This window comes from Betta splendens, chromosome 8, assembly GCF_900634795.4.
Source record: "Betta splendens chromosome 8, fBetSpl5.4, whole genome shotgun sequence".
Classification (NCBI taxonomy): Eukaryota; Metazoa; Chordata; class Actinopteri; order Anabantiformes; family Osphronemidae; genus Betta; species Betta splendens.
Window position 1 is genome coordinate 13,284,437 of NC_040888.2, and position 25,470 is coordinate 13,309,906.

At 39.5% G+C, this 25,470-nt stretch overlaps 2 protein-coding genes across 4 annotated transcripts in view; one reads left to right on the forward strand and one right to left on the reverse strand.

The window, feature by feature from the left end:
• The window catches only part of si:dkey-89b17.4 (zinc finger protein 646), a 21,692-nt gene extending 13,597 nt beyond the window's left edge, over positions 1 to 8,095 (forward strand). For all 3 annotated transcript variants that reach the window (XM_029159451.3, XM_029159448.3, XM_029159450.3), the window contains exon 5: positions 2,897 to 8,095. In XM_029159451.3, the coding sequence (XP_029015284.1) occupies positions 2,897 to 3,315 (419 nt within the window). In that variant the 3' untranslated portion in view covers positions 3,316 to 8,095. The remainder of the gene's footprint in view (positions 1 to 2,896) is intronic.
• stx1b (syntaxin 1B) overlaps positions 7,947 to 25,470 on the reverse strand; it is a 40,482-nt gene continuing 22,958 nt past the window's right edge. The window contains exons 4-10 of the mRNA XM_029159452.2: positions 24,929 to 25,003; positions 20,152 to 20,225; positions 19,015 to 19,123; positions 17,492 to 17,565; positions 16,571 to 16,708; positions 16,374 to 16,484; positions 7,947 to 16,273 (exon numbers count right to left, since the gene is read on the reverse strand). Coding sequence (XP_029015285.1) covers positions 16,193 to 16,273; positions 16,374 to 16,484; positions 16,571 to 16,708; positions 17,492 to 17,565; positions 19,015 to 19,123; positions 20,152 to 20,225; positions 24,929 to 25,003 — 662 coding nt within the window. The 3' untranslated portion in view covers positions 7,947 to 16,192. The remainder of the gene's footprint in view (positions 16,274 to 16,373; positions 16,485 to 16,570; positions 16,709 to 17,491; positions 17,566 to 19,014; positions 19,124 to 20,151; positions 20,226 to 24,928; positions 25,004 to 25,470) is intronic.

The window sequence follows — 25,470 nt, forward strand, 5'->3', positions numbered from 1 at the left end:
AGCTGAATGTGGCTGTAAGCTCAGACAACAAAAAAAAGTAAAGAAAGGTGAAAAAAATTGTTGGCTTTAGCCAAACACGACTGTTCTGTTTGACTCTGTATTTTAATCATGTACTATCTGCAGTACCTCTTTTATAAGAAGGCAAAAGACGACAGATCATTGTAGTAATGCATTTATTTATATTATTATTAACACTTATAATGGACAGCTCTAGTCTTTTAGGATGTGTGAGTTTAGAACTGTGTTGATGTAAAACGCCTACCTTGCGCCCTGCAACCCACCCCCACCCCTGTCCTGTGGAGATGATGGACTCTATTAAAGAACACTGGCCTCCATTGAGACTATGACCTGTTCTAATATGTGAAGACATGAGGATCTATAACTACAATGAAAAGTGTTTTTCTTTGCTACCAAGTGATGTTGTGACTGTTCTTCTCAGTTGAGACTTCCCATCATGCCTCTTCCATATTTATCTAATTTCTGAGTTTGACTGAACCCTACCTTCCCTTCTTTTTTCACGCAAACCTAACTCTCATTCAAAAGGGACAAATGTGGTGATTCTCCTGTTTGTTTGGAGTGTAATCAATCATCTGAATCTTTTTATGTTACACTTTTATGGTAACCTTGTATTTATTGGTGTTATTTTTTTCCCCATTATTTAATTGTTTGTTGACTATTTGGAAGCCTCTGTGTGTTCAAAAACACAGTTTGTCAGCGTTTTCAGGAGCACTGGTGCTAGATATAAAAAAGAAAAAAGTCAAAGCCGTGCAGTGACCGTCAAGTGCTGTAGGAATTAATGTGATCTAGAACACAGAAATAATACCTGTATATTCTCAATTTTTATTTTTGCATCTCCTTTATCCACCACATTTTTGAGTGTACACTTCTGGCCTGCATTTCAAGTAGTTTTTAGAAACAAAAAATGGAAAAACTTTGGTTTGGAACAACTATAATCTCTTGTTTCAAGTTAAAAAAAAATTCCAAACATATATTATATACACACACACGTGTACACACACATTCTCACACATACATTCATACATACATATATATATGTAATGTCTTCTATACACTTTTATAAACTATGTTTTGATAATTCATTTCTTAACAGAAAACTTGTCCATATACTATAACCCTTACTGCTGAGTACTGGAAATAAATAGCTCGAAAAAAGCAGATTGGACGTCAGTGTTTTCAATATGTTCTCCTTAACCAGTGTAAACTCAAATAAAAATTATTTATATCACCCATCCACTGGGTGCAGCACTAAAATGCATCAGCACAACTCTGCTAACCCAGTGCTTAAATCACTGCTGTGTTGTTAGTAGATGATATACTAAAATAAGCTTCTGGATTCCAATAGAAACTTTGTCTCATTCTGATAACATAAACACTTGTTTAAACCAAATCTAGTTTTCCAGGATATTCTGTCATTAGAATATTATATTGATCTATTTATGTGCGATTGAGATTGTTAACAATGAAATAATTAGTAATAAAAGACCAAATATGTGATCAGTCATTGATAGAAATGTTCATCTTTGATCCAGTACTTCATAGAAGGTGCAGCATGGACAGCTTATGGATTCAGAGCCATGGGACAAAATCACCTGGGGCTGAAGTCTTGACCTGTTGAGTTTGTGTGTTAACTGTGATGCTATCAGCAAACAACACGTGACCAGCAAGTTTATAAACTGCCATCACTAACACAAGGCGTATGATGGAATGTGATTGGGACGAATGCACAAAAGCCACGAGCTCAGTGTTCCTAAAACTGTTACAGACCGGCTTCTTATCTGTCTGTGGGTAAGGAAATGAGAATAAGAAGAATTCAAACTAGTTCAAGAAGTGACTTTTCCTATTTAATAGCAGCTGTTCGAATTGAACTGGTGCCAATCTGTGACTCAGCTGTTGGGGGCATGTTTTAATATAAATGTCACAGAGGTTCCAAAAAAACAAACAAAACTGAGCCGGAAATTAAGTCTTTGACTCTACATGAATCCAAATCTAAACACCAGAAAATGTTTCAGACGACTCAAACCTTGTAAAAAACAAGGTTTACTGTGGTTTCGCTGTAAACTGAAAATCACGTCAAAATCAATGTTCTTTCACTAACAAGTTTCTTTTGTTAATTTTGAATAGATCATTCAAACCTATTTCACTGATGATCTCAGACCTCTTGACTAAAATACTGTGTCTGTTTGTTTTTATCCTTTAATGGCTTTCAGTGATTTTTAAGCACAGGATGATCATGTTCTAGTTGATGGTGTCTGCTGTAAATCCTCAGATCATTGTATTAGAGACCACAAACACAATGTGTTAACATTTTTGGGACTTTGTTTCCTGTTATATTGTATTTACCAAGTAATTAATTATTTAATAGCCTCATTATTTTTAGTCTAATGTTTGGAGATGAATGTTTGAAAAGATATTAACAACTGTGTTTTGCGTTCTTTTTGAAATAATTGTAAGTATGGACCGTGGACTTGTAAATATGAGCTTGTGAAAGAGATTCTGTAATTGAGTTGTTTTTTTCCTCCACAACCGTGCTGTAAAGTGTGTAATGCAGATTGTGTTATGAAATTTGACTGTAGTATCTTTGAGGCACACTTCCTTTTAATCCGATGTCATGTGAATGTGTCGCTTCATGTCTGAATGAGGAGCCTAGTCAGTTCCCAGCAGCAATGCTTGTCATTACTAGTCATACCTATTGATTTTCATTGTCACTAAAGTAATGGTTAAATTGTCAGTACTTCCTAGACATTGTCATATGTTTATGCATATTATAATACTGAGAACGGGATACTTACCCATAGTTGCTGTCTGTGTGCACAGTATAAGGGTTTTTGTGTGGCTCTCTGACTATTTAAGTATGACGATGTTTCTCCTCTCTCAGATCAGAGTCCGGAGAGTCCAAGCAGCTCCAGGAGCTTCGTCTGCAACCAGTGTGGCCGTTCTTACCGCCATGCCAGCTCCCTGCTCAACCATAAGAACAGCCACAAGACTGGCGCCTACTTCTGCAACTCCTGTAGGAAGGAGTTCCCCAACCTGATGTCCCTCAAGAACCACAGGCGGATTCACACAGAACCCAAACGCTACCGGTGTCCCGACTGTGGCAAGTCCTTCCGGGTGTCCACCGCACTCATCTGCCACCGTCGCATCCACACCAAGGAGAAGCCGTTCTCCTGCCAGCAGTGTGACAAGCGCTTCTCCTCCCGCTCCAACCTGAGACACCACATGAAGGTGCATTGGAGAAACCCGCTGTCCAGGGGGATGGCGTCTGCCTTCCTTACTGTCTCCTCCAGGCCTTTCTAAACATCCAGCCTCGCTCTTCTCCTACTGCCTTGTGTTGACTTGAGGATGTCTGGATCAGACCATTCTCTTCTGCTGGAGAGTCACAGACCTGACAGTCCATTTACACTGTATATAATTCAATTCACTGTGGGTTTGTCTTCTTTTTATACCATTTCAATTCTTAGACTTTTTAATGCTTCCATAAAGACTGTTACACAAAACAGACTATTTCATTTACACGCTGAAAACCTGCAGTCATAGAAAGTGTTTGCGCATGAGCACTACCTTTTACTCACAGCAAAAATGTGAGGAGTTTTCAATTACTCTGAACAGTAAAGAGGCTTTTACATTGTCAGAGGCACATCTGTGTTTTGTCATGGACTGTGTATGGCAGCCTGAGTGGATACGCCAGTGACTCTTGACTTGACCTGTGGCTGGTGACAGTAATGGTGACGCTCTGAAGCACAAACCTCTCGAACTACACATTTCCTTCTTGTGACATCATCTTCCACCGCTTCTGCAGTTGAGACTTCTGTACATATTCAGGACGTCAATGTGGACATGAGGTTTTTGGAGGATATGAACAGCACCTCCACATGTAGACATAAAGAAGACAGCAACCAGGATATGTCTGCTAAAAAGCTAAGCAAACTAGCTGCTTCAGTATGAATCCAACCTCCTTTTATGTTTTCAGTCCTCGTCTTCTGAAGGAATGCTGAGGAAGCGAACAACAACTTGTGTAGGTAGAGACAAACATTTCCACCTTTTCTTTTTAAGGACACAAAGGTGATGGGACACCACAATGATGACATTCATTTATGTCTGGCTCTTCACAAAAGCTTTATAAGATTTGAAAACTGGATGACGTAGTTTCGGTTCACTTGCGTCCAAACTGGCTCAAAGTGAGAGAAAAAAAGTTTGTCTTTGTTAAGTCAACTGATTAACTCATTATCAAGTATAATGTGAGTTTTTAAAATGATGAATCATTCATTAGTGTTGTCATTCTACCAAAACCAACTATAATTTGGGAATGACAGAATAATCTTTTATTATTTTGTCATTGCTGAGCTGATGTCCAGTGATTCTAAAATACGTTCTCGTGATTGAGATAAAGTGTCTCACTTTGTAATGTGAATATGAAACTAAGAAGTCGTTATTAAGTATCTCCTGCCTATGATACATGTTACAGTCAACAAGGCTAAGACAGTGAACCATGTTCCCAACACACAGAGAGATGTGGTAGAGATGTGACACTACAGTATGTTGTGCCAATGTTTTCAGTTTTGTACCTCTGTGGGTGAACATAAAGAATCATTAAGGTATTTGTTGATTCATGAAGACATATTTTGGGTCTTTATTGATAATCAAGACAAGCTAAACTCAGGAGGGTATTCTCTGACATCACACCATGGAAACAGACTAGACATCTGAAATAAGTGCACAGCGGAAAATCATTAGACATTCATGACGGAAAATATATTGATTATGTTACTGTAGCTCAGGACATAATTAGGACCAACTACACAACCTTTTGTAGTTGCATTTAATGCTCATAAGAACTTTCCAATATAATCTAGTGTAAACACAGACTTTCAGAAGACATTGTAAAAACATTCATCCTGGATTCTCAGGGGGCCCTTTAAAATATCTGGCGTCACTTAAAGTAAACATGGTTGCCACATGCCCTTGTTTAGTGGGAATCTTACAGTGGTTCCTGCCTTATGTGTTTGTACTATTCCTGTCAAACACAAGAAGCTGGAAAATGCTGTCTTAGAAAACAAAGACAAAGTGACAGTATCATTCAGCTTCTGATTGACAGACAGCTGATTAAAGTATCAGCAGCAGTGGGTAGGTAGGCTGAATTGAGGACTGTGTATGGGAATCACTGTTATATTATAACAGAGTATTATTGTGTCTAACACTTTTTTTCCTTTTCCAAATTATTGAGAACATGTTTTCTTAGTCATGTTCAACCTCTTACTCATAGGGAATTGTCTTAATTATAGACGTCATTCTAATTCATGGGCGATTAACCAACCACATGAATTTAAATGTAGTTTTGTCATTATTGTCCTCTTCATTTATTTTGGATTTCCTTCGTGGGTAAAGTTGATGGTGGAATTCAAGAGACATCACAGTTTTTTAGTTTCACACTACAGCATCCAGCTTGAAATGACTAATAACGTCCTCATGCAATGATGAGAAATTATGTGTTTGTTAGGTCCTGAATGTTTCAGGTCTGATCCCAGCTGCTCACCTATATACTGTAGTCTGATGACAATTAAAGAGAAGTATGTGCTGGTGAGGTATCCTCTTACTGTATGTGGTCACAAACCACATACACAAAACTACAATTGTTTTCACAAAACAAAAAACTTTAGTTATTTGATCCATAAACAAATGGTCACAAAGTCTTCAATGACCACAAAAAGAAGTTAGACATGTTTTCTGAGATTCACGATTATAACGTCTCATATTTTATCTTTTAAATGATCTTTCAGAAATGATTTCAGAATTGTCAGAAAGCATTCATATCAAATATATTTTCATAACTGAAACTTTTATAGATGACATACTAAGACACAAAAAAATCATGAAAAAGGATGTAAATTTGTCTTTGTCAACATATACCACAACTTGGTATTACAATATTGTGGTTTCTATGCTTTTTTAATAGTTTTAAGAAGAATTTTGTCATATAGATGTCAAATATTGTCAACTATATATGTAATAAATAGATATGACTATGATTTGATTATGATGAGAAAAAAGACAAATATAACAAGCAAATTTGGATTTTAACAGCTTAAGCTCACAACATAACTTAGATTATCTGATGATGAAGTGATGAAGAAGCAATTAAGTAAGAGCAGTGATTCAGTTTCACCAAACTCTAACTGCAAATCTTGGTTTTAATATTCCATTTCAGCCTACTGAATACCAACTGGCATTATGAGTGTTGTAAAAGGAATTCATTAACAAAAGGAATTTCAAACTGTGGAACATGAACTCATAAAGCTTTATTTATGCCATTTATAGGTGTTTATGATATTTGACGAATCTGTCTGCTGTATTTGGACTTTTTGACATTTTACAAAATGTATTTGTATTTACATGAATGCTTTCCCATAGGCATGAACACATTATATAGACTTATTTTACAGAGAGAACAAAATAACCGTTTATATTTAGCAACAAGAAATGTTTCTTCAAATATACAAGATTAAGTCAGAAGAGAAAACATGTCTAATTTACTTTTTTTTGAATCAATACTTTGGCATTTGGAATTTTGTTTCAATAGGTTTAAGGTTATCTGATTGCTAATACAGTGAAAATTGTTGATATATTACAAAAGTCACATTCCTGTATATTAGATTCCTCCAGGACACAACCTTTATTCACTTAAAGGAAAAGTTGCATTTGCTCAGATTAATCTGCATTAGCAGCAGTTCTAGGGATGCACAATGGTGTAGTAGAAAGTGACTAGTAGATACCTATAGCAGTAGGCTCCTTGTGCTGTACTGTCACTGTACCTCTATATTATAACCTCTGTATAAACCTTTATACACAAACATAAGTGTACAATGTCTTTTATTTCTATAATGCGTGAAAAATGACTCCCAGGCATGAGTGCTGAGCTTTAAAGAAGCAGTGCTTGGTGAGAAACAGTGTAAGAATGTCACTGAAAGCAGTAAATATTAACCCTTTAATCACTTCCTTTAAAAAGTTAAATGCTTCTTTTAAAAAAAAAATAACTGTCTTTGTTGTAACTAAATCTTGTTTTGTCAATCATATAGTATTTCTAAATAGTCAGCAGGGCGGTGTATGGATTTATTGTAAAACTTACATTCTAATTTTGTTTGCTTTTTTAAAACAAAAATAGATAAAATGTTTAATATAAAAGTTTACATCAGTATTAAGTAAACAAAAATGCTTGAGGGTATTAAATGTGCCTTAAACCCCCACTCATCATAATTATATAACGTATAAAGTATGATGCTGTAGAACTTGCAGAAATAGTGTTTATGAAGGTAAGTAAGATAAGTACTTATAGGCCTCTCTGTACTGCCAGTGATGGTATAAAATGTTACAATCTATAGCCATAAAGAAATTGAGTTATAACTTATAATTTATAGTAGAAAAATACCCCACATACCTAAATGACAGATGGGATTGGCTTTGGCATAACCCTTGCAGCTAGTTTACAGACAACACCTCTGATATAATTAAGAGCAAATATAGCTGTATGAATAAATTAATAATTATGATTACAAAAAACATAATACTGCTTTTAGTAGCTATATTAACTTTTTAAAAGCACAAATGGGTTATACTTACTACAGTTGCAAAAAGAAGATCTATTAAATAAGTCTAATGAGGTAATCAAGCCAATCAGTTCTAGTCTACAAACAATAGGAAATTAAATACTAGCTGTTAGAATGTTTGTGATTGCTTGTGATTTTAATATACAGTAAATGAAATACTGCACTGTTTTATGGCAGCAGTAAATGTTACAACATGTGAACACCAGATGTCAAAGCCTGACTCTGGAATGCCAATTAACCTTCATAGATAGAAAACAAAACATAAATGCCACCGGAACAAGTGATTAAAAGACACAAGGCAATAAAGATTCTTGCAGGCAATGAGCATACACTGAACAATCCTTTTCTTTATTCATTTTTTGTTATCATTTCAATATTTCTGTCAGGGTTTGTTTTTTTTTAGTTTTTGTTTTAAATTAAAATTTTGACACACTTATAAAAGACAGCATCTGCATAGAGTTGTCATCTTAAAGATCCATGAAGAGAGAAAGAGGTAAGGGGAAAGGAGAGAGCAAGAGAGAGAGTGAGAGAAAGAGTGAGAGAGAGCGAGAGAGAGAGAGAGAGAGAGAGAGAAGGGGGCATGAGGGAGGGCAAGAGGCAGGAGGCAAATCGGTAAAGAAGGGGGGAGGGGAGGGGGAATACTGGCACGTCACATGAACTAAACAGAACAGCCAACAGCAGTACGAGAGAGGAGGGAGGAGGAGACAAGGTCTGGGGGGTGGGCAGTTGGCTGGGGAGGTAAAGGTGTTTTTATTTAGAGGGGTAAGTCGGGGAGGGGGGGACAGATCGCTTTTACATTACGCTACGCACACATACACACACACAAAAAAAACGGGACACAAGTTGCATTTCCAGTCAAAGTTGCATTGAAAGAGCGATGGCCCTGTCCTCTTTTTATTCATTGTTTTAGAATAGTGAGAAATAAATTTAGTAAAGTCGAGTCTCCGTCCCTCACCTGCCATTTTCCCCCGAGATAGATTGTGTGTGTCTGCCACAAAGACAAGCTGTGTTTTTGGCATCTAAAATGGGTGGTTTTGTCAGAGGAGTTCCTGCAGGAGGTGCCTAAACGCCTCTGGGGATAAAGAAAGCCCTTGTTTCTCTGAATATTGCACGCTTTGTTGTGGTAGGCCTGTACGAGGCTAGAGAATGGGCCCAACAGTAGCTGGCGGCTTTGGGAGGTCTGTTTATTTTAAACCCATCGAAGGTGCGTTCAAACTAGATTTGCAGTGGTCTTGTCGCATAAAAAGGAAGACTGAGAGGGCGTTTTGGCGGGTACTAAGGTAGAAACAGAGGATTTCAAAATTGGACTGTGCTTAATTTACCAAAAAGGTTATTGATCTCAGCCATAGAAATACAAGGTGGCTCAGATGTTATCATTAAAGGAAAAGTGACTGTCCCTTGGCTATTATAGCAAAAAAAAACAATATTTCTTATATAAATATGTGTGACTTAGTGTAATTCAGCTAATGAATGTGTTTTTTATTGAAAGCCTTTAGCGTCTAAAAGCAACATAGGAATAGAGTCACTAAATGATCTAGCAGTCTGACATTAGCCCAGGTGATTTTGGCATTTTCCTCTCTCTCTGACGACTAGTAAGACTGAGTGCAGGCTAAACTCTGGGGAAAACAGGTGGGCAAGGAGAGGAGATTGGGTGTGTAGTTTGGCTAGAAGGCTGTCGTGGAGAGACTCAACGTCAAACAGAGAGAAAGAGTTCGAAAACCACTAGCGGGGCTTTCAAAGCAATGAAGGGCTTGGCCTGGAAAGCCCCAGGGGTTTAGGTTTTCAAATATGGAGGGAAGCACTTTCACCAGAGGAGCCAGTGGGTGGAGACTCTGGAACTGGGGTGATGGACAGAGCTGTGGTTGTGGCTGTGTTAACACCACAAAGGCAAAAAATGTTAGAGTTCCCGCTGATGCAGAAGATCCTTTAATTTCTGTCGCAACCAAATGAATTTGACATTTGTTTTTGACAGAAGCCAAAAGACCTTAATGACAAAAAAGGGTACAACACTGACTCGCTTAGTGGCTGAACTATCTCTAAAACCACTATCGTACCTTGTTTTGTCCACCTGTGTGAAAAGTAAGATACCAGCAGGCTGGTGTGAACACAGCTTTTGAATTAAGATACAACAACACTGAAAGCCATGTTTCTCTTTCTCTGTTTCCCTGTTGTCATCTCTTGCCCACAAATCAAGACATGGGAGTAAAGGCCTATAGGTGAAGATGGCTGATGTTTTAGAGGTTCAGCGAAAGTGGCAAAAAAGGACAGAGATCGAACTACTTGTCAACTTTGACAGGAATAGATATCTCAGTAGATTTATACATAGACATGCAAGTCATTTTTTCTCTCTTTGAAGTTATTTACAATAATTACATAACACAAAGAATCCAGTTTCAGTTTGACAAAATTGCGAGCATTCAATATTCAATATTACTACTATTATTTATGATAACATAACTCCTTTGTACTTCTTTAAATCATTGCTATTATAGAATGGTCACAACCTCCCTTTTTTAAAGTTTAGTGTTTGTTGATTACTTTGTGTGAAGCTGTTCGTTCTTTCTCTGGGTTTTTGCAAATGTTTTACTGCATTTTGCTTTGTAATTTGTGATAACATCAACAACAACAACAATAATAATAATAATAATAATAATAATAATAATAATAATAATAATAATAATAATAATAATAATAATAATAATAATAATAATAACAATAATAATAATAATGTTATTTAAGTGTCTTTCCTACTTGCTATGGCAGAGATCATGTGGGCGTGATCTATTGTCATGCCCCTCCCCCTAAACCCTCCCACCCCTCCCACTAGGAAAAAAAAAACACTGATACAAACCAAATACTGTCTCGTATGTTGAGAATAGAAAGTCATATGGGAGCAACAAACAAATCATCATCAGAAACAGCAAACAATATCAACTCGCAGCTACTACTGCTGACAAGAGCAGGTCGAAGCCACAACAAACAAGTATGTTCATTTTATCATCATCCAGAGCAGGGCACTGAACAGGTTTTGGTTTTTGAAAGTTATTTCAGGAAGACAAAAATCATCATAGAGAAGAGTTTAACTGTCCGACAAGGGAGGAACAAAGAAGTAAATTAAAAATTGTGAAAAACTAGAATCCCCGTAAATCTTCTAGATCCCTGTGCCTGTTGACAGAAGACAGACACTCATCTGCAGACATTGTGCTGCTGGTTCAAGCCAAAACCCTATGGCAACTATTATTAATTTTCAGTATGTGCAAGGAAAGAGCTAGAGTGCTTCCGCACACAGGCTAATAGGTAACACAAAGTCAATCTTTGGAGTCTTGGTGTCGCACCCAAACTCTCTCCAGATGATTTTTTCCTGTTTTCTGTACCCAGCTCTGACAAAAACTGTACACAGCCAATAGAAGCAGTAATACATACAGTTATAGAAACGCAGTGTGTTGGTGTAAGATCTTGCTTTTTATATGTGACAATGCTGCAGTCCTTCCTCACACACAGGAAAAGGCTGGCTGTAGGTTTACAGGAAGGTGCTAGCTCTGTGGGATGATGATGTCACACAGCCATAGTTCTACATATACACAACTGAAATTTGGAAGCCACATCGTATAACTGCAAAGAATATAGATGGTCCAAATTTCCAAGCCACTGATCCGTAACTGCTAATTTGATCTGTGTGGATACATATTCAATATGATACTGTTTGTTGCAAAAAACTGTCAAAGTAAATAGTAGTTAGTAAATTAGTGGAGGTTGTAATGATGCATTTTTGTGCAGTACAGTTACTCGATTCTAACAGAAAATTGGCAAGAAAGGCAAACACAGAGCTTGGGAGAGTTGCAAGCGAAGAGGCTGTGGTTGGTTCACTTTGACCCATCAGCGATAAAACCGATGACCCTTTGTGACTGGCTAGCACAACCTTCAAACCTGCAGGAAACTATGATCCTGTAACGTGAGCACAGAGACTGGTAAACAAGCTGTACACAAAATAATGACACCAAAATATCGGTAACAGCAATTAATGAATAGAACAAGTAAAGCACCACCGTTGTCTCCGTCTATGCCTTAAGCGAAGGAGATGTGTACATATGCTAGTTGTTTTACAGATGATTATGTATTATATTTTTTCAGTAATCTAACATCTACAACTGGAAAGGAAAGAAAATGGGGGGGTGGAGGCAGATGCTGTAGTGGCGGAGGATGTTGGTTGAATTGGCGGGCGGACCCACATGCAAGAGGGTGGCTGGGCTTTTGTTTTTATAGTTACATGGTTTTTCACCTTTCGTGACGAACGTTTTTGTGTAAACTTGGCTTGTGTTGTGCTCTTTGATAATTGCGGCTAACATTTTGCGAACATGAGGGCTGGGCAAAAAACGCTTTGGTTTGAATTTCAATAAATATAATAACTATAACAGTGATTATGGTGTCCATAAATATGTCTGACGTCTTAAAAAACAAAAACAAAGTGGAACTCGTTAAACGGTTGCAACCCAGGGACCTGCAATCAGATGCCTTGCACATCGAAACAAACTAGTGCTGCACAAACACTCACACACACACAACCACACACACACACTTTTTGCGCGTTTAAGCACTTATCTCGTTTCACTGAAGAGGAAGGACGGCATGCTGCACACACACAAGGCCAGAGAGGAGGAGCAACAGGAAGTTTGCCCACAACTAACAAAAAAATGTATATTATGTGGACAATACCTTTACAGAAACACAACACAAATGCCACTTTGGAAGCAAAGCACAGACATCAGCTGATAACAGTGGTGTGTGACCTAGTGGGAAGTCTGGAGGTCGATGTCGGGGGTTTGGGAAGCAGGATGGCTCAAGTGGATGGCAGCATATTTGAAGACTTGCCTTTGACAGCTTCACGTTAAAATATCAGCCTTAAACTTAAAAAAACACGGATACTCTTTGAAAAATTGTTACAAAGCATATGCTGAAAAGTCAACATATGTTTAAGGTTTAAATGATTCTTAAGCTTGAGAATGCAGACTAGGAAGCGTAGTTAGCGAACATAGTTAGCGGCTAGGTCCGATGAGTGGTAAAGTGCACGACATGGAGGGCGGGTTAGGGTTGGGGTACAAAAAACACCATCATGCAAACTCCACAACGCTTTTGCATGCCTATTATTATTACCATTATTACACACAACTGAATGGGCAGGGCCTGCTGGAGAAGGGAAGGAGCAGACCTGCGGTCTTTTTGCACAACCAAACAACACAAATAGGACAAGTAAAGACAAAAGCGCAGGGGCCTGAATACTCAGACAAACCTCCAAACATTCTCAAAGTTAACCTCGATTCTTTTATGCTTTTGTGATGTTTGCCTGTGTTCTCGTTCCCAGGAGGACGGTGACTGGGCCTGATCAATGGCTGCCAGACAGGACCAGGAATGTTACAGCAAAACACACACGCATACAAATGGAAAGAAAGAAATGTCAGTATCAACAAGGTAGCTGGTGCTAAGACATTAGCCTCACATCACTGATATGACTTATATTCACCACGACCACCACCGCCTAACCACTGCAAGACTACCGCAATAACTTTGGTGACCGTGATGTTGATTCAACGATTCAACCGGGAACATGAAATATTAGTATTAAATATTGCATTATTTTGGCCGATACGGCAGGTGATAAACTTACAGCACTATGACTGGTGAATGGTAAAATGTGTTGACTCGATTTCCAGATTTGTCCATTCGCTGATTACATTGTCTGAAGTGGAGCTGCTCCAGTAGAGTCCTAAGGCAGGCTAACATTTTAATATTTGACCAATTTGTCGACAGATTCGGCAGCAGCACCACATTTCCATTTTAAAATGACAGACTAGCCATTAACGTAGACAACACAACAGCAGAGGACAGCTTTGATTATTAAGTTTACTGGCTGGGTTTTAGGGCAATTGAAAAATAAATGACTCTTTCCACGCTATTTCAAACCTGAAGCTAAGGATGCTAATTTTTATTGAGCGACTAAACAGTAGAACGAACATCTACAGCTAACAGCGCTAACTACTACAACTCCCAAGTAAACAATGTACATGAACGCAACAGCTACTTTTTATTGTCTACACATTGTCCTTACCAAAAGCAGTTAATATGACCTTATGTTTTTGTATTCTTGGCTTTTTTGGAGCTGTACATGCAAACAATCTCAGATTGTTTTTTTATTCTCAATAATTCTACAACTTCTAAAGTGGGGAAAATATACAGTGACCTAACTACTTTTCTGTCAAATGAAACTGGACTTTCACAAACTGCCTTTATTGCTCTGAGTGTAGTGTCGATTGAGTTTGTGTGGTAACTGTGACATCTGTTGTGGTTTGATGGTGGAGGATTATGCGGCATAGGCCTCAACAGCAGCATGTGTATCACATCACGAGCCTTAGCACGGACTAACACTCCTCAAGCCAGTTTCACAACACTGCGTTATAGTATTCAACACGTCATGATTCGGACAATGCACATATTATACATGTACAAAACAAAATATGGTTTTGCAATGTATTTTTTGTAAATTGTAAAAACACGTGTGCTGTCCCTATCAGGAGCAGTGCTTTATCAAGACAGAATGAGCATATAAGAAATAGTTTTCTTAAAATTGATAGTCATATTTTTATATATCGCTAACTGCTAATGCTAAAACAATCTGTATACATATGTTTTAAGTTTGAAACTGGGAAATGTTTATGTCGCGCGAGCAAAAACTAACTTGACAAAATTAATCTTACTAGACAACTAATGCAAAATCAGCTTATTGATCAGTCTTCAATCATGAAGACTGTGCAATTTGGTTAATCTTAACTTACAACAAGATTATTGTGTCAAACAATTACAATCTATACATAACACAAGATAATGCTATGTCATGCTAAGCAACACTAACTGGCATGATGTGTAACACAGGTTAGTTATCAGTGTGGGTGTATCCAGTCTCTGTGTTAGATGCATATGAGTTGTCCATGCATGTGCTATGTGGTGAATGTATGTAAATGAATGTGTATTTTTTATGTGTCACCCAAACGTCCATGCAGGAAATCCTCTAATATGTAAATAATCTCCTGCTCTGTAGCACCTGTGTAACTCATTCCAATTGTGTGACAGTAAAGTAAAATCTCACGCATTCATGCTCAGGAGATGCAGGAGATGGAGGGATGCAGCAGACAAACCATACAGGCCAAACATCACAGGACACGTCACGCACTGAAACAGCAGCGTCATGAAACAACAAAGCAACAAGCGTTCCCTACTGAAAAACGACAACAACAAAAAAAAAACACATTATCACTGCAACACTTCAGGTTTTCAACAATGTCCATCTCGTTGGTTGTCTCGATTGTTTCGTACTTATATAATCTTATAGTTTACATTAAGCTTCTTTTTATACTTTTGAATGTGTTCTGTTCATTTTTTAGAATTTTCCAGAAGAACAGTCATGATTTGCTTCAATCATGATATTTCTACAGTGAGGTGGGACAATTCCTCTTCCTCTTATCTGAGCTGCATAGATTGACCGTCCGTCTCCTCCCACCCTCCCGTTAACTCTTCTCCTCCCACACCGCTTCCCTCCCACTGTTCACCTTTCAGTCAGATGATGTCAGACTGTCTACAGCTGTGAAAACATCTCAGTGGGCCGCGTGTCCCACTCTCTCCTAGCTGGTTTTTCAAATGGCATGTGGCAGGTCAGCTTTTGCCCATCTATTTTAAGCTCATTTAATAAACTGACCGAGGTGAATGACAGGAGAGAGCAACTAAATGAGAGGTGGTCTAAAGAGGAAGCTGAGCCATGAGCTAGGGCGGTGGCGGTCCCTCCCCCCCCAGAAAAAAGGGGACAATGTTGGTTCTACCAATGCCAGAGGGTGCTAGTCCTGCAGGACAACTCTGGAATCTTTGTTCCGCAATACAACAGAGTTCTAGAGCCCCAGAGAGTTCTGACGGAGCTGATGGGTGTTATCTGGACTGGAGGTGTAAAAGAGTTCACCAGAAAGCCGAGAGCATTTTTTTTTAAGTATGTGCTCTGTGACGTTACAAATGGTGCTCAGTTCCAGAGCTCTGATTAGGGCACGGCCATGAAGAGCTAATAACACAAATCCAGTTTGGCTCCGGAGTGCTCATCCTGCAGAATTCCCACCCGGCAGCATTCACCATCACTGTCCTCGGAGACTCCCGAAAAATGAAAGAAACTTTAAAAAAATAGGAAAACCCGCAAAACAAACACTTTTAAATGTCATTTTATAGGTCATGTGTTGTTTCATTTACATGTACATCTGTAATAAATATTAGGTTTATTTGTACCCTCTTTGTATATGATATATATTTATGTAAGCTATAATGTGATGGTGTTTTTTTGTCTTTGTTTTTTGAACCCCACCCATCCCTGTGGTGTTTCCTCTTATCTGTAATTGGATTGTTATCTCTTCCTAGCTGAGTGTTTATCTGTCTTGCATTTGCGTTTCAAGTTTTTGTGTGGTTGTCATCGTTGGTGTTTCTTCTCTCTGCTGGCTGTCGGACGGTCGGTCGGCGTCAGTTGTTGCAGCGGCGGGCGGTGGAGCGTCTTAGAAGCCCAGCGTGCCGCCAATAGTCGACGCCAGGACCACACCCAGAATGATGCAGCAGATGATGATCATGATCTTCTTCTGCAGGTAAACCGGAGACACACACACGCGGGTTAATAATGAAAGGCACATTCGCAGATTTGGGATTTTTCTTTGTTGACATGCTATATAAACACGTTACCTTGCGAGCCTGGCTCTGGTATTTGACAGCCTTCTTGGTGTCAGATACGGCTCGTTCCACGTAGTCGACGGAGTGTTCCACGTTGTACTCAATTCTGTCAATCATCTCTCCCTAGAATCGCCGATACATCCCATATCACCATACCTCAAGCAAAGTCTCAACCATGAGAAGTCCTGCTTTTATTTGCTTACACATACCTGGCTTTCGACCAGCATGGCCATGTCAACAAACATATCGTGCAGCTCGCGGATGCTGTTTTCCAGCTTTATGATCTCAGTGTGCCGGGTCTCAATCTCGTTCAGGGCTTGCTTAGTCATCTGAGAGTCCATTTTGATCTAGGTTTCAACACAAATATGATTAAACACAGCAAAACAACAATAAAGAGAATGGACAGTGAGAACAATATTCTAGTGTCTTGTCTTTTAGCTGCCAGTGACCAGGATCAGGGAGTGTTCATGGTAAGGTTCAGATGTGGATGAGGGTTAATTTATGGTAAGTTTATTTAAGTTACAAAAAGAGAATCATTTTCAGATAGAAGCCTCTAAGTTATAGGATATGGAGCATCGTCACTAACTTTACTTCACAGTAAAAGTATATATGGCATCTATTTTGAATATGTTTTTAATTTGTGGTATGACCTTTGACCTCCAGCTTCTGCTGATCACAGTCTCTTGCTGAATCACTTACCTGCTCATAGAGTTAATAAAGAACCCAAGCTGTAAAACATTGCTTTTACTGAGCCCCTCTAGTTGAGATCATACCTGAATGAGGATTTAACCATAAGGGTTCAGTGAAGCGTTTTTTAGCCTGGTGTTCCGTTACAGTGGCTGTCTGTGAATGTGACCACAGATCAGCACCAGGTCAGTCAGGTGAGCTTTTAATTTAAAGGAGCAGACAATATTGTCAAGTTAAACCTCCAAAATAAAGGCTCGCCTGCACTGCAGCTGGCATCTCACCCACCCTCCCGCCATCCTCCCTGCAGTCGCGTGACAAAGGCCGTATTCACTTGATGTCTCAGCGCACCTTGTGGCCATTCTGCAGTCCCGATTATTCAAATGAGAATCATTACAGGAGGCAGAACGGCTCAGGTTAAAGGTGGGCTCAGGTGCGGTGCTTACATCATCAGTGAAGATGGCCAGCTTGCCACTCTCCAACATGTCCTCTAGCTCCTCATTGGTGGTGGTTCTTCCAGCTGCAGACAGAACACACAGAGGGTTTACCGCTGGTGAGACACCTAAAGTCACATGAGCCATATTCAGACCATACACTAATAATACCTGTACATTAATATGATGATGTAACACTGATATGTATTGTGATTCTTTTGAAAAATGTATTAGTGTTTACCTTTAAGCAGATCTTTGTGAGGTGCTATCTACTATTTATTATACTGATTAAGTCATATAACTTTTACCTCACTGACATTAACAACTACTTCTCTTCTAAGGCTTGGGGGTTTAGCTTGAGTCTATGCATCTGGCTTGGGTATGTATGTGTTTGAAGGTCAGCACTAGACTGCAGAGATTAAAATAGCTGCAGTCTGTCTGCTGGTTTGTGTGTTTGTCTGCATTGACTTCATGGGCTTGTGTGTGTGTGTGCGTGCGTGCGTGCGTGCGTGTGTGCGTGCATGCATGCGTGTGTGTGTGTGGGTGGGTGGGTGCGTGCGTTGTACTATGATGGTTATCTGCAGACTGAGTCAAGCTCCTTTATTATTTATGAGACAGTCAACGAGTTCAAGCTGGATTTTTTTCTATGAGCACGAAATAGGATAAAATACGAAACTAGAATGATTCACTGTTATTTATTAATCATGTATTTTAATTTTGCTTTTAAATTCAAAATTCGTAGGTTCTTTAAGAGTTGTTCAGACAGTAACAGTACAAATCTATTGTGCTATTGATACTTTTCTCAGTGTGTTTCATAAAGCTTGTCAGTGGAGAAAAGCTTCAAGTGCTCTAGGATTTCCAGTTGGATGGTTCGATAAAAACCAGATTCAGCGATTAACCCAAGAGATGCAACAGTTAGAGCCAGGTGCTGGACACGTCTGTGTGTGGCACTGCCTCCACTAACATTCCACTCTTTGGCACACTCTACAAGTGCACATGTTTCCTTCCACTTAACTTTCCATGAATGTTCTTGAACACAGCGCTGTGAACAGCCAGCTTCTTTAGCAGTGACCTTTTGTGCCTCACAATGAGTGCACAGCTCACTCCTCATGGTTCCATAGGCTGCTGAGCCAGACCGAGACCATTTATATGCTCAGATTTGTGTAAGATGTGTGTGATGTTTAGTGAATACATAAAAAACAATGGCCAAACAAAATCAAAATGCAGGAAACATAATAGCAAATGTAAATAAATGAAAGTTTGAAGTTTCAACTTTTGAATTGTTGACATTTACCAACTTTCTAACAATATTCTGATTTAATGTGCTGCAGCTGTGCATGTATCATATTGCTGAAAACTAAACTTGTGCAATAAACAAAAAAATAATTATGACATTGTGATTCACTTTGGCTTCTGTAGTGCGTCAGTCTGTTTCCTGTTAGATGCTGAGGAGCTTATTGTTATTCCGCTGTAACTCTCGCTGACCTTCAGTTGTCTGTTGTTCGTATGTTTGATGTTTGTGTATTGACACTCACTGATTTCCAGCTGTCTCTGGATGCGGTCCTTGCAGCGGTCGCGGTACTTGGACTGCGTGGTGTTGTACTCGGTCATCACCTCCACAAACTTACGTGACAGCGTTGAGTGCTGCCAAAGAACAACAGAGAAAAAGAGGAAGAAAAATTAATTTGAATAATCATAATAATTAACTAAATTACAGTTAATAAATAATAAACTGCCAAAATAATAGAAATAAAAGCAAGGCTCAGGTTTTGCATTTTAAAATTAGATATTAAAACTTCTTAATCCATAATAATTATTATTTGAATGTTTTGTTCACAATGTGAAAGAAAGTTATTTCTCAAGTACAAGGCAAACATTTAAGCATGAAGTGAATTTAGTCTTTTTCCAGGAAAAAAGTCGATGTGAAAGGTGTAGGTGTAATTTCTTGTATTGTGTGCGTGTAGGTGTGTGAGTGCTTGTGTAATGAGCGGTCCTTGCAGCTGTGATGAGTTGTTTTCCACCGCCCCACCAGGGGGCGGCAGGGAGCAGAGTGAGGTGAAGGAGGGGGCGACAGCAGCCAATGACAGAGCAAAACACTGCAGGGACAGACAGGATGCAGAGCCAAGAGGATGCTCAGACGAACAACAGCGTGGACACACATCTGCATGGACGCGTTTGTCTTTTCAAGGCTTGTTATCAAACTTGATCAATGAGTCAGAAGGTTTTAGATAGAAGTGATCATATAAGATGAACAGATAACAAGTTACCATAAAAAATGTATTAAAGCTTTTGTTCTTTAGGAGTTTTTGAATTGTTAAAACATAATTCTAATGAGCGAGGAGAGAGAAGGCCTCAAACAAAGAAGCTGCAGTCTGTACTGTATGGTAGAAAATGCACCGCATCTTGGGACATTTATTTGACGGCAGATGGTCGCACACTGGTGTGCAGATGGTTTCCTTTTTAAACAGATGAAAATCTTCTTGAAATGTCAGAAAGTATCATTTAACCTTCACTGGTTTAGGATTGTTGAGACACTGACTGACAAGCAGATGGCAGCTAAAAAAAACAACAACTCAGGATTGACCGTCTGAACTGCATCGGACGTTTCTGCCTTTAGTGTCACACTTGAATCCGAACAAAGGGACCCGGTCCCTCACCCGTTCCCCACTCACCTGCGTCTTGCGGATCCTGAGGTCAGCTGATGATCTGTTAAGACCCTCCTCCTGCTCGATGCTCTGCTCGATTGCTACACAGACAAAAACAGGTCATGACAATTAGATACATGGTCGTACAGTAGCACAACAAGGAGTATTTTTTATGTGGGCCATAAACGCAACAATCGCCTACACCGTCGGCAGTCTGAATTAGTGTAACTCACAGTATGAACAAATCTGCTTGACTCAGCTTGATTGTGCCAATTTCACAACTCCATCCCTCTGCTGTGACTTGTGTGCTGACCCTCTGGGACGTTCTACACAGGTTCTTCTGGATGAATTAAAGAAGCTCATCCCTCTGTTCTTTTACATCACATTATTTAACCTGCTGCCTGCAAAACCCAACACCTCCTTCTCCTTCATCGCCTTCATGCTGTTGCAGAGCTGAGATGTTAATACTTGATTATTGAAGCAAAGAGACACAGTTTAATAATGTGTGCACATATAGAGCTACATACACGCACGGATGAAAATGCGTGAGCGCTTTATTATAGCTGGTACTGTATATCCAAGTAATCCAGTGACAGCTAATGATAAGACCTGAATTTCCTCTTTGACAATTTATAATCAGTTATGTCATCTTTCTGCTTTACAACAACAGAAAAACCCTCTCATGGTAGTTTCCTACGAGGCTGGACCATGTCTCCTGAAAGATCCTAGACAGTTTTTCTCAGATCAGAATGAACTTCTCAAAACTATTGTTCAATCTTCACATCATGATGTCAATTGTGCACATCATATAAGCAGTTTCTCATTTCCTTGAACATGTTGCAAATGCTTTGGCTACTCCATGCACATGATTATGTACAATTCCCTGTTCTTTGCTACATTATCAATTGTTGATGTATATAGTTTACTGTGCAATAGTCTTACTCCACTTGTCCAGTGTTTCTTAACCTGGTTTCAATTATACCCTAGGGGTTCAGTGAGTCAGTCTCAGAGGTTCGGCGGAGGTCAAGATACAAGACACTCATATGATTCGTGATGAGACACCCCCCTTCACAATTATTGCCTGTAGATGATCCCCCTACATTACTTGGCCAGTCTGTGCTGCAGGGAATTTGGTGCCAGTGTTGACAGACATACAATAACTATCATATTTATACGATAGTTTCGTTGTCTGTACGATCTACGATATCGCAGAGCCATTATACGATAGTTTTGACACGGCTGTTCTTTATGTTTTGATTTTGTTTTACGCGCACATCACCAGAAACTGTTTTCACTTGTAGGTGGTTGGCTCCTCCCCTCTGTCAATCACATGAGCAGCGTGTTGTTGCACAGTTGCATCGTTCATCCAGCATCACGATAAGAGCGAAAATAAGCAAACGTGAGATCAAAACCTGATGTATACACTTGATGTAACTCTGTCTTGGCCAAAATGAAAATTCTTGTCATTCATAAAACTCATTTTGTATATCTTGTATATAGCATATAATGAAACTGGAAGCAAGTGAACGGCCACACAGCTTCATCTACATGGAGGAGGCTGGCTTCAACCTAACAAAATGCAGAAGGCGTGGCCACAGGGCTACAGTTGGTGTGCCAGGCCAAGGGGGCGGGAACATAACCATGGGTGCTGCCAATGCTGACAGTGGTGTGCTTACTCATACAACACAGAGCATCTTATCACCTTTCTAGAAACTCTCTACAGAGATCTCATCCCTGAAGTATGTGATAGTTTGGGACAATGTGAGTTTTTATCACTCCAACATCATCAGGCAATGGTTTGCAGCCCACAACAGGATGCGGATGGACTTCACCTCACCCTACTCCCCATTCCTTGACCCCATTGAGGAATTTTTCTCAGCATGGGGATGGGAAGTTTATGATTTCCAGCCAGATACACAAATGACTGGCTGCCATGGATGCAGTGCGTGATGACATCGCAACAGACGCCTGCAGAGGCTGGATCACAAGAGTTGATATCCACTGTGATGTGGATGAGAATTTGTGGCCCAAAATACATCAACAACAAAAACAACAATAAAAGTGTAAATGTGAATCTTGTCCAGTCTCTTGCAATTAAACAAAAAGGTGTAACTTATAGCAACTGTAGCAATAGTTTACAACAGAACCTCACTCCAAAGTACACAGTTATATTGACAACATCCCTAAGTGACTTCAATTATGTTCTGAGAATTGCACGAAAGCAACTGAGAAAAACTGTAATAGTGAACTCTACTCACCCGAAGACTCAGACTTTGTCCTGCATCTAAGCTATTTAAATTTCATCTAAAGGTTTTCCTGGAGCAAAGCAGCCCCACAGCATTATGCTCCCACCACCATGTCTACTGGACCTGTAAAGTCTCTCCCAAACAACACCACTCGAACTTGTGCCAACGTGTTAACCACTGGGTTTTTGTTTGACGCCTCTAAGGAATTTCACAGATCTTTCTGTATTCAGAAACAATGCATAGCCAAATGTTTAAACCATATAATATAATGAATCACATATAATATAATATAACATATTCACTTCTTGTCTTTACAGGTCCTTGATATACAGTAAATGTAATGCAACAAAACAGCTCCTAGGACACTGGGACTTTGGAGGGTAAGTTTAGGTAAAGCCCTTTGAGGTCAGGCACACTCTGGGCTGTGTATTACAGACAAATCTAACAGCTGATAATTAACTCATCATCGTGTGTGTCTGTGTGTGTGTGCGTCATGGTAACCATGTGCAAGCCTGTCCCGGTGTCATGTGACTCCATGATGTCAGTCCGTCTCCAGCGAGTGACAAGACAAACTGAAACGCTTATATAATGTTTTCCACCCAGTGTGTGTGTGTGTGTGTGTGTGTGTTTGTGTTTCCTGGATCCTGGCCTAGCCGCTCACTGTTGGATCCATGATGACTCAGCAATATCACACAGCACTTATGGCGCGTGTATGTGCGTGTGCAGCGTTTGTGTGAAATTTTGTATTTTAATGTGACGTGAGATGAAAACTGGGTGAGTAAGCAACAGATTGTGCTTCCAGTGTGTGCGCGTCTGTGTGTGTAACTGGATAGAATCTTTTTGTTTTGAAAAAAACTTTTACAGTCTCACTTATATATTTGTCTAGATTTATTAATAACGGAGAAATTTGTTACTGAGAAGATTTTAGTGTTAAGTGTAATAAGCCGTTGGGTGCGTGTGGTAGTTATTGCTAAGCCAGATTTAGTCAACAGACTAAAATACATAATAATAAAACACTGGATTTGGAAACTGTCCTTTCAGTCCACTCACTGCAGTGGGATGTGGTGGAGTTGACTTTTTAAGAACATGAATCTCCTTCTAGCATTTCGCTGTGGGTCAAGTCTGTCTGCCACCCCTGAGGACGACACAGCTACATTTTGCCGCAGAGCGACTGTGTGTGTGTATTTGTTTGTGTATGTGTGTGTGTGTGTGTGTGTGCGTTTGTGAGACGGTACAATAACACTTGGGCCTTGTGGGGTTTCCAATTATAGTATTATCTCCCACCATCACAGCTATTCTCAGACAGTGTACGTACAGTCTGTGTGTGTGTTGTTACACACATTTATTAACATAATGTATTTGTGCATCCACAGGTGTGTGTGTGTGTGTGTGTGTGTGTGTGTGTGTGTGTGTGTGTGTGTGTGTGTGTGTGTGTGTGTGTGTGTGTGTGTGTGTGTTGTCCCACCTCTGGCTGTTACATTAAAGCAGTGATGTCCTTGAACCCTCAGCATGAACCAACACTACCACACGGTGTTTGCGCGTGTTTTCCAATAGCTCTAAGCTTGTGTGTGTGTGTGTGTGTGTGTGTGTGTGTGTGTGTGTGCATGTGCACGCACAGCTGTCCCAGTGATTATAGCTTGATGTATCACCACCAGTGTTTCTGAATATTTTCTTCGTCTTCTGCGACTGAAGGTCATCGTGCTCGCTCATCCTGAGAGTGCAGAACCGTAAATCCTCTAATAGAGGGGCCAGGTGTTTGTAAAGGCCAGTTAGGAATCCAGTGTCACATTCAGCACATTTGCTGATTAAAAAACAAGATTGTTTCCACTCAGCAATTACAGCTGCAGTTTGCAACTTCAGCTGGTGCTGACACGAGGCGCTGCCCATCCCAGAATTACATACGCCTACTAATCATGCTGATAATTTACAAGGGTGAGTTTGGTAATTAATCTATCTGTTGATATGGAATATGTTTATATATGTTCATATTTATCTTGCGTGTAGACAGGAGAATACAGATGCATTATGCTAAACTAATCTGCAGTGATGCGCCAACAAATCAAGTGATCACACGCTCTACAGAGAAGCTCTGAAGGTCAACAAAACCATCAGGTATTCATTACAGATGACCATGATTCAGGCCAGTAGCTGCTCAGCTTTCTGGATCAAATGGTTGTTTAGGGAGAAGAATGTTGATGATTTCAGATGACGTTTTCAGTTTCTCTTTCTCACAGTTTAGTTTCCACTGTGAAATAATTTATCACGCTCCCTAAATTGTGAGACACGCTCGGTCATCAGTCGGTTTTGTCTGCAGACACAAAGTCGATTTAAAGGCCTTTGGAAGTGACAGATAATGTCAGAGTGGGGACACTCTGGCAAAAACCTCAGTTTAGAGAAAAAATCCCTCACCTCAAACTCATTCATCACAGGGGAACTCTTGAAACAGGTGAGGTGAAATGTAACTATAAAAAACACAATGATGCGTTGTGATGTTCAGCACCAGAAAGTGTTTAATTTGAGGGCGTGTGACTAATGTGAACCGCAGAGTGAGTCTTTACCTTTTAATTTTGAACGGACTTTGTTGGCTGTCTTCTTGATGTCAGCTGTGAGGTCCTCCAACTCCTGCTTGGTCTCTGCAAAGGAAACAAAGTGTGACACAACACGTTAAAAAGCTTCATTTAACATTTAACTTAATTGTTCCTGGGAGATGATGTTGAAGCTCCGTTGAAGGTGACGTCTGGGGAAAAAAGGCCACTGGGTTTAGTTTAATTTTTTAATGACAATGATTGATTTTATCTAGTAAATTTTTAATGTGCCCCCATAAAATAGTTAAGAACCTGAAATCTTGCTGCCACAGTGAACTTATGCCTTATAACCGCTGAAACTCACAGTGTTAAAAGCATTAAATGTGCATTTAAAAAATGCATTTAACATATACAAATCACACAATAATCAGGGTTGTTTAAGCATTTTACACTCCATAACATGCAGACATATTAGTCAACAGCTAAAACATATACAAATCACACAATAATCAGGGTTGTTTAAGCATTTTACACTCCATAACATGCAGACATATTAGTCAACAGCTAAAACATAA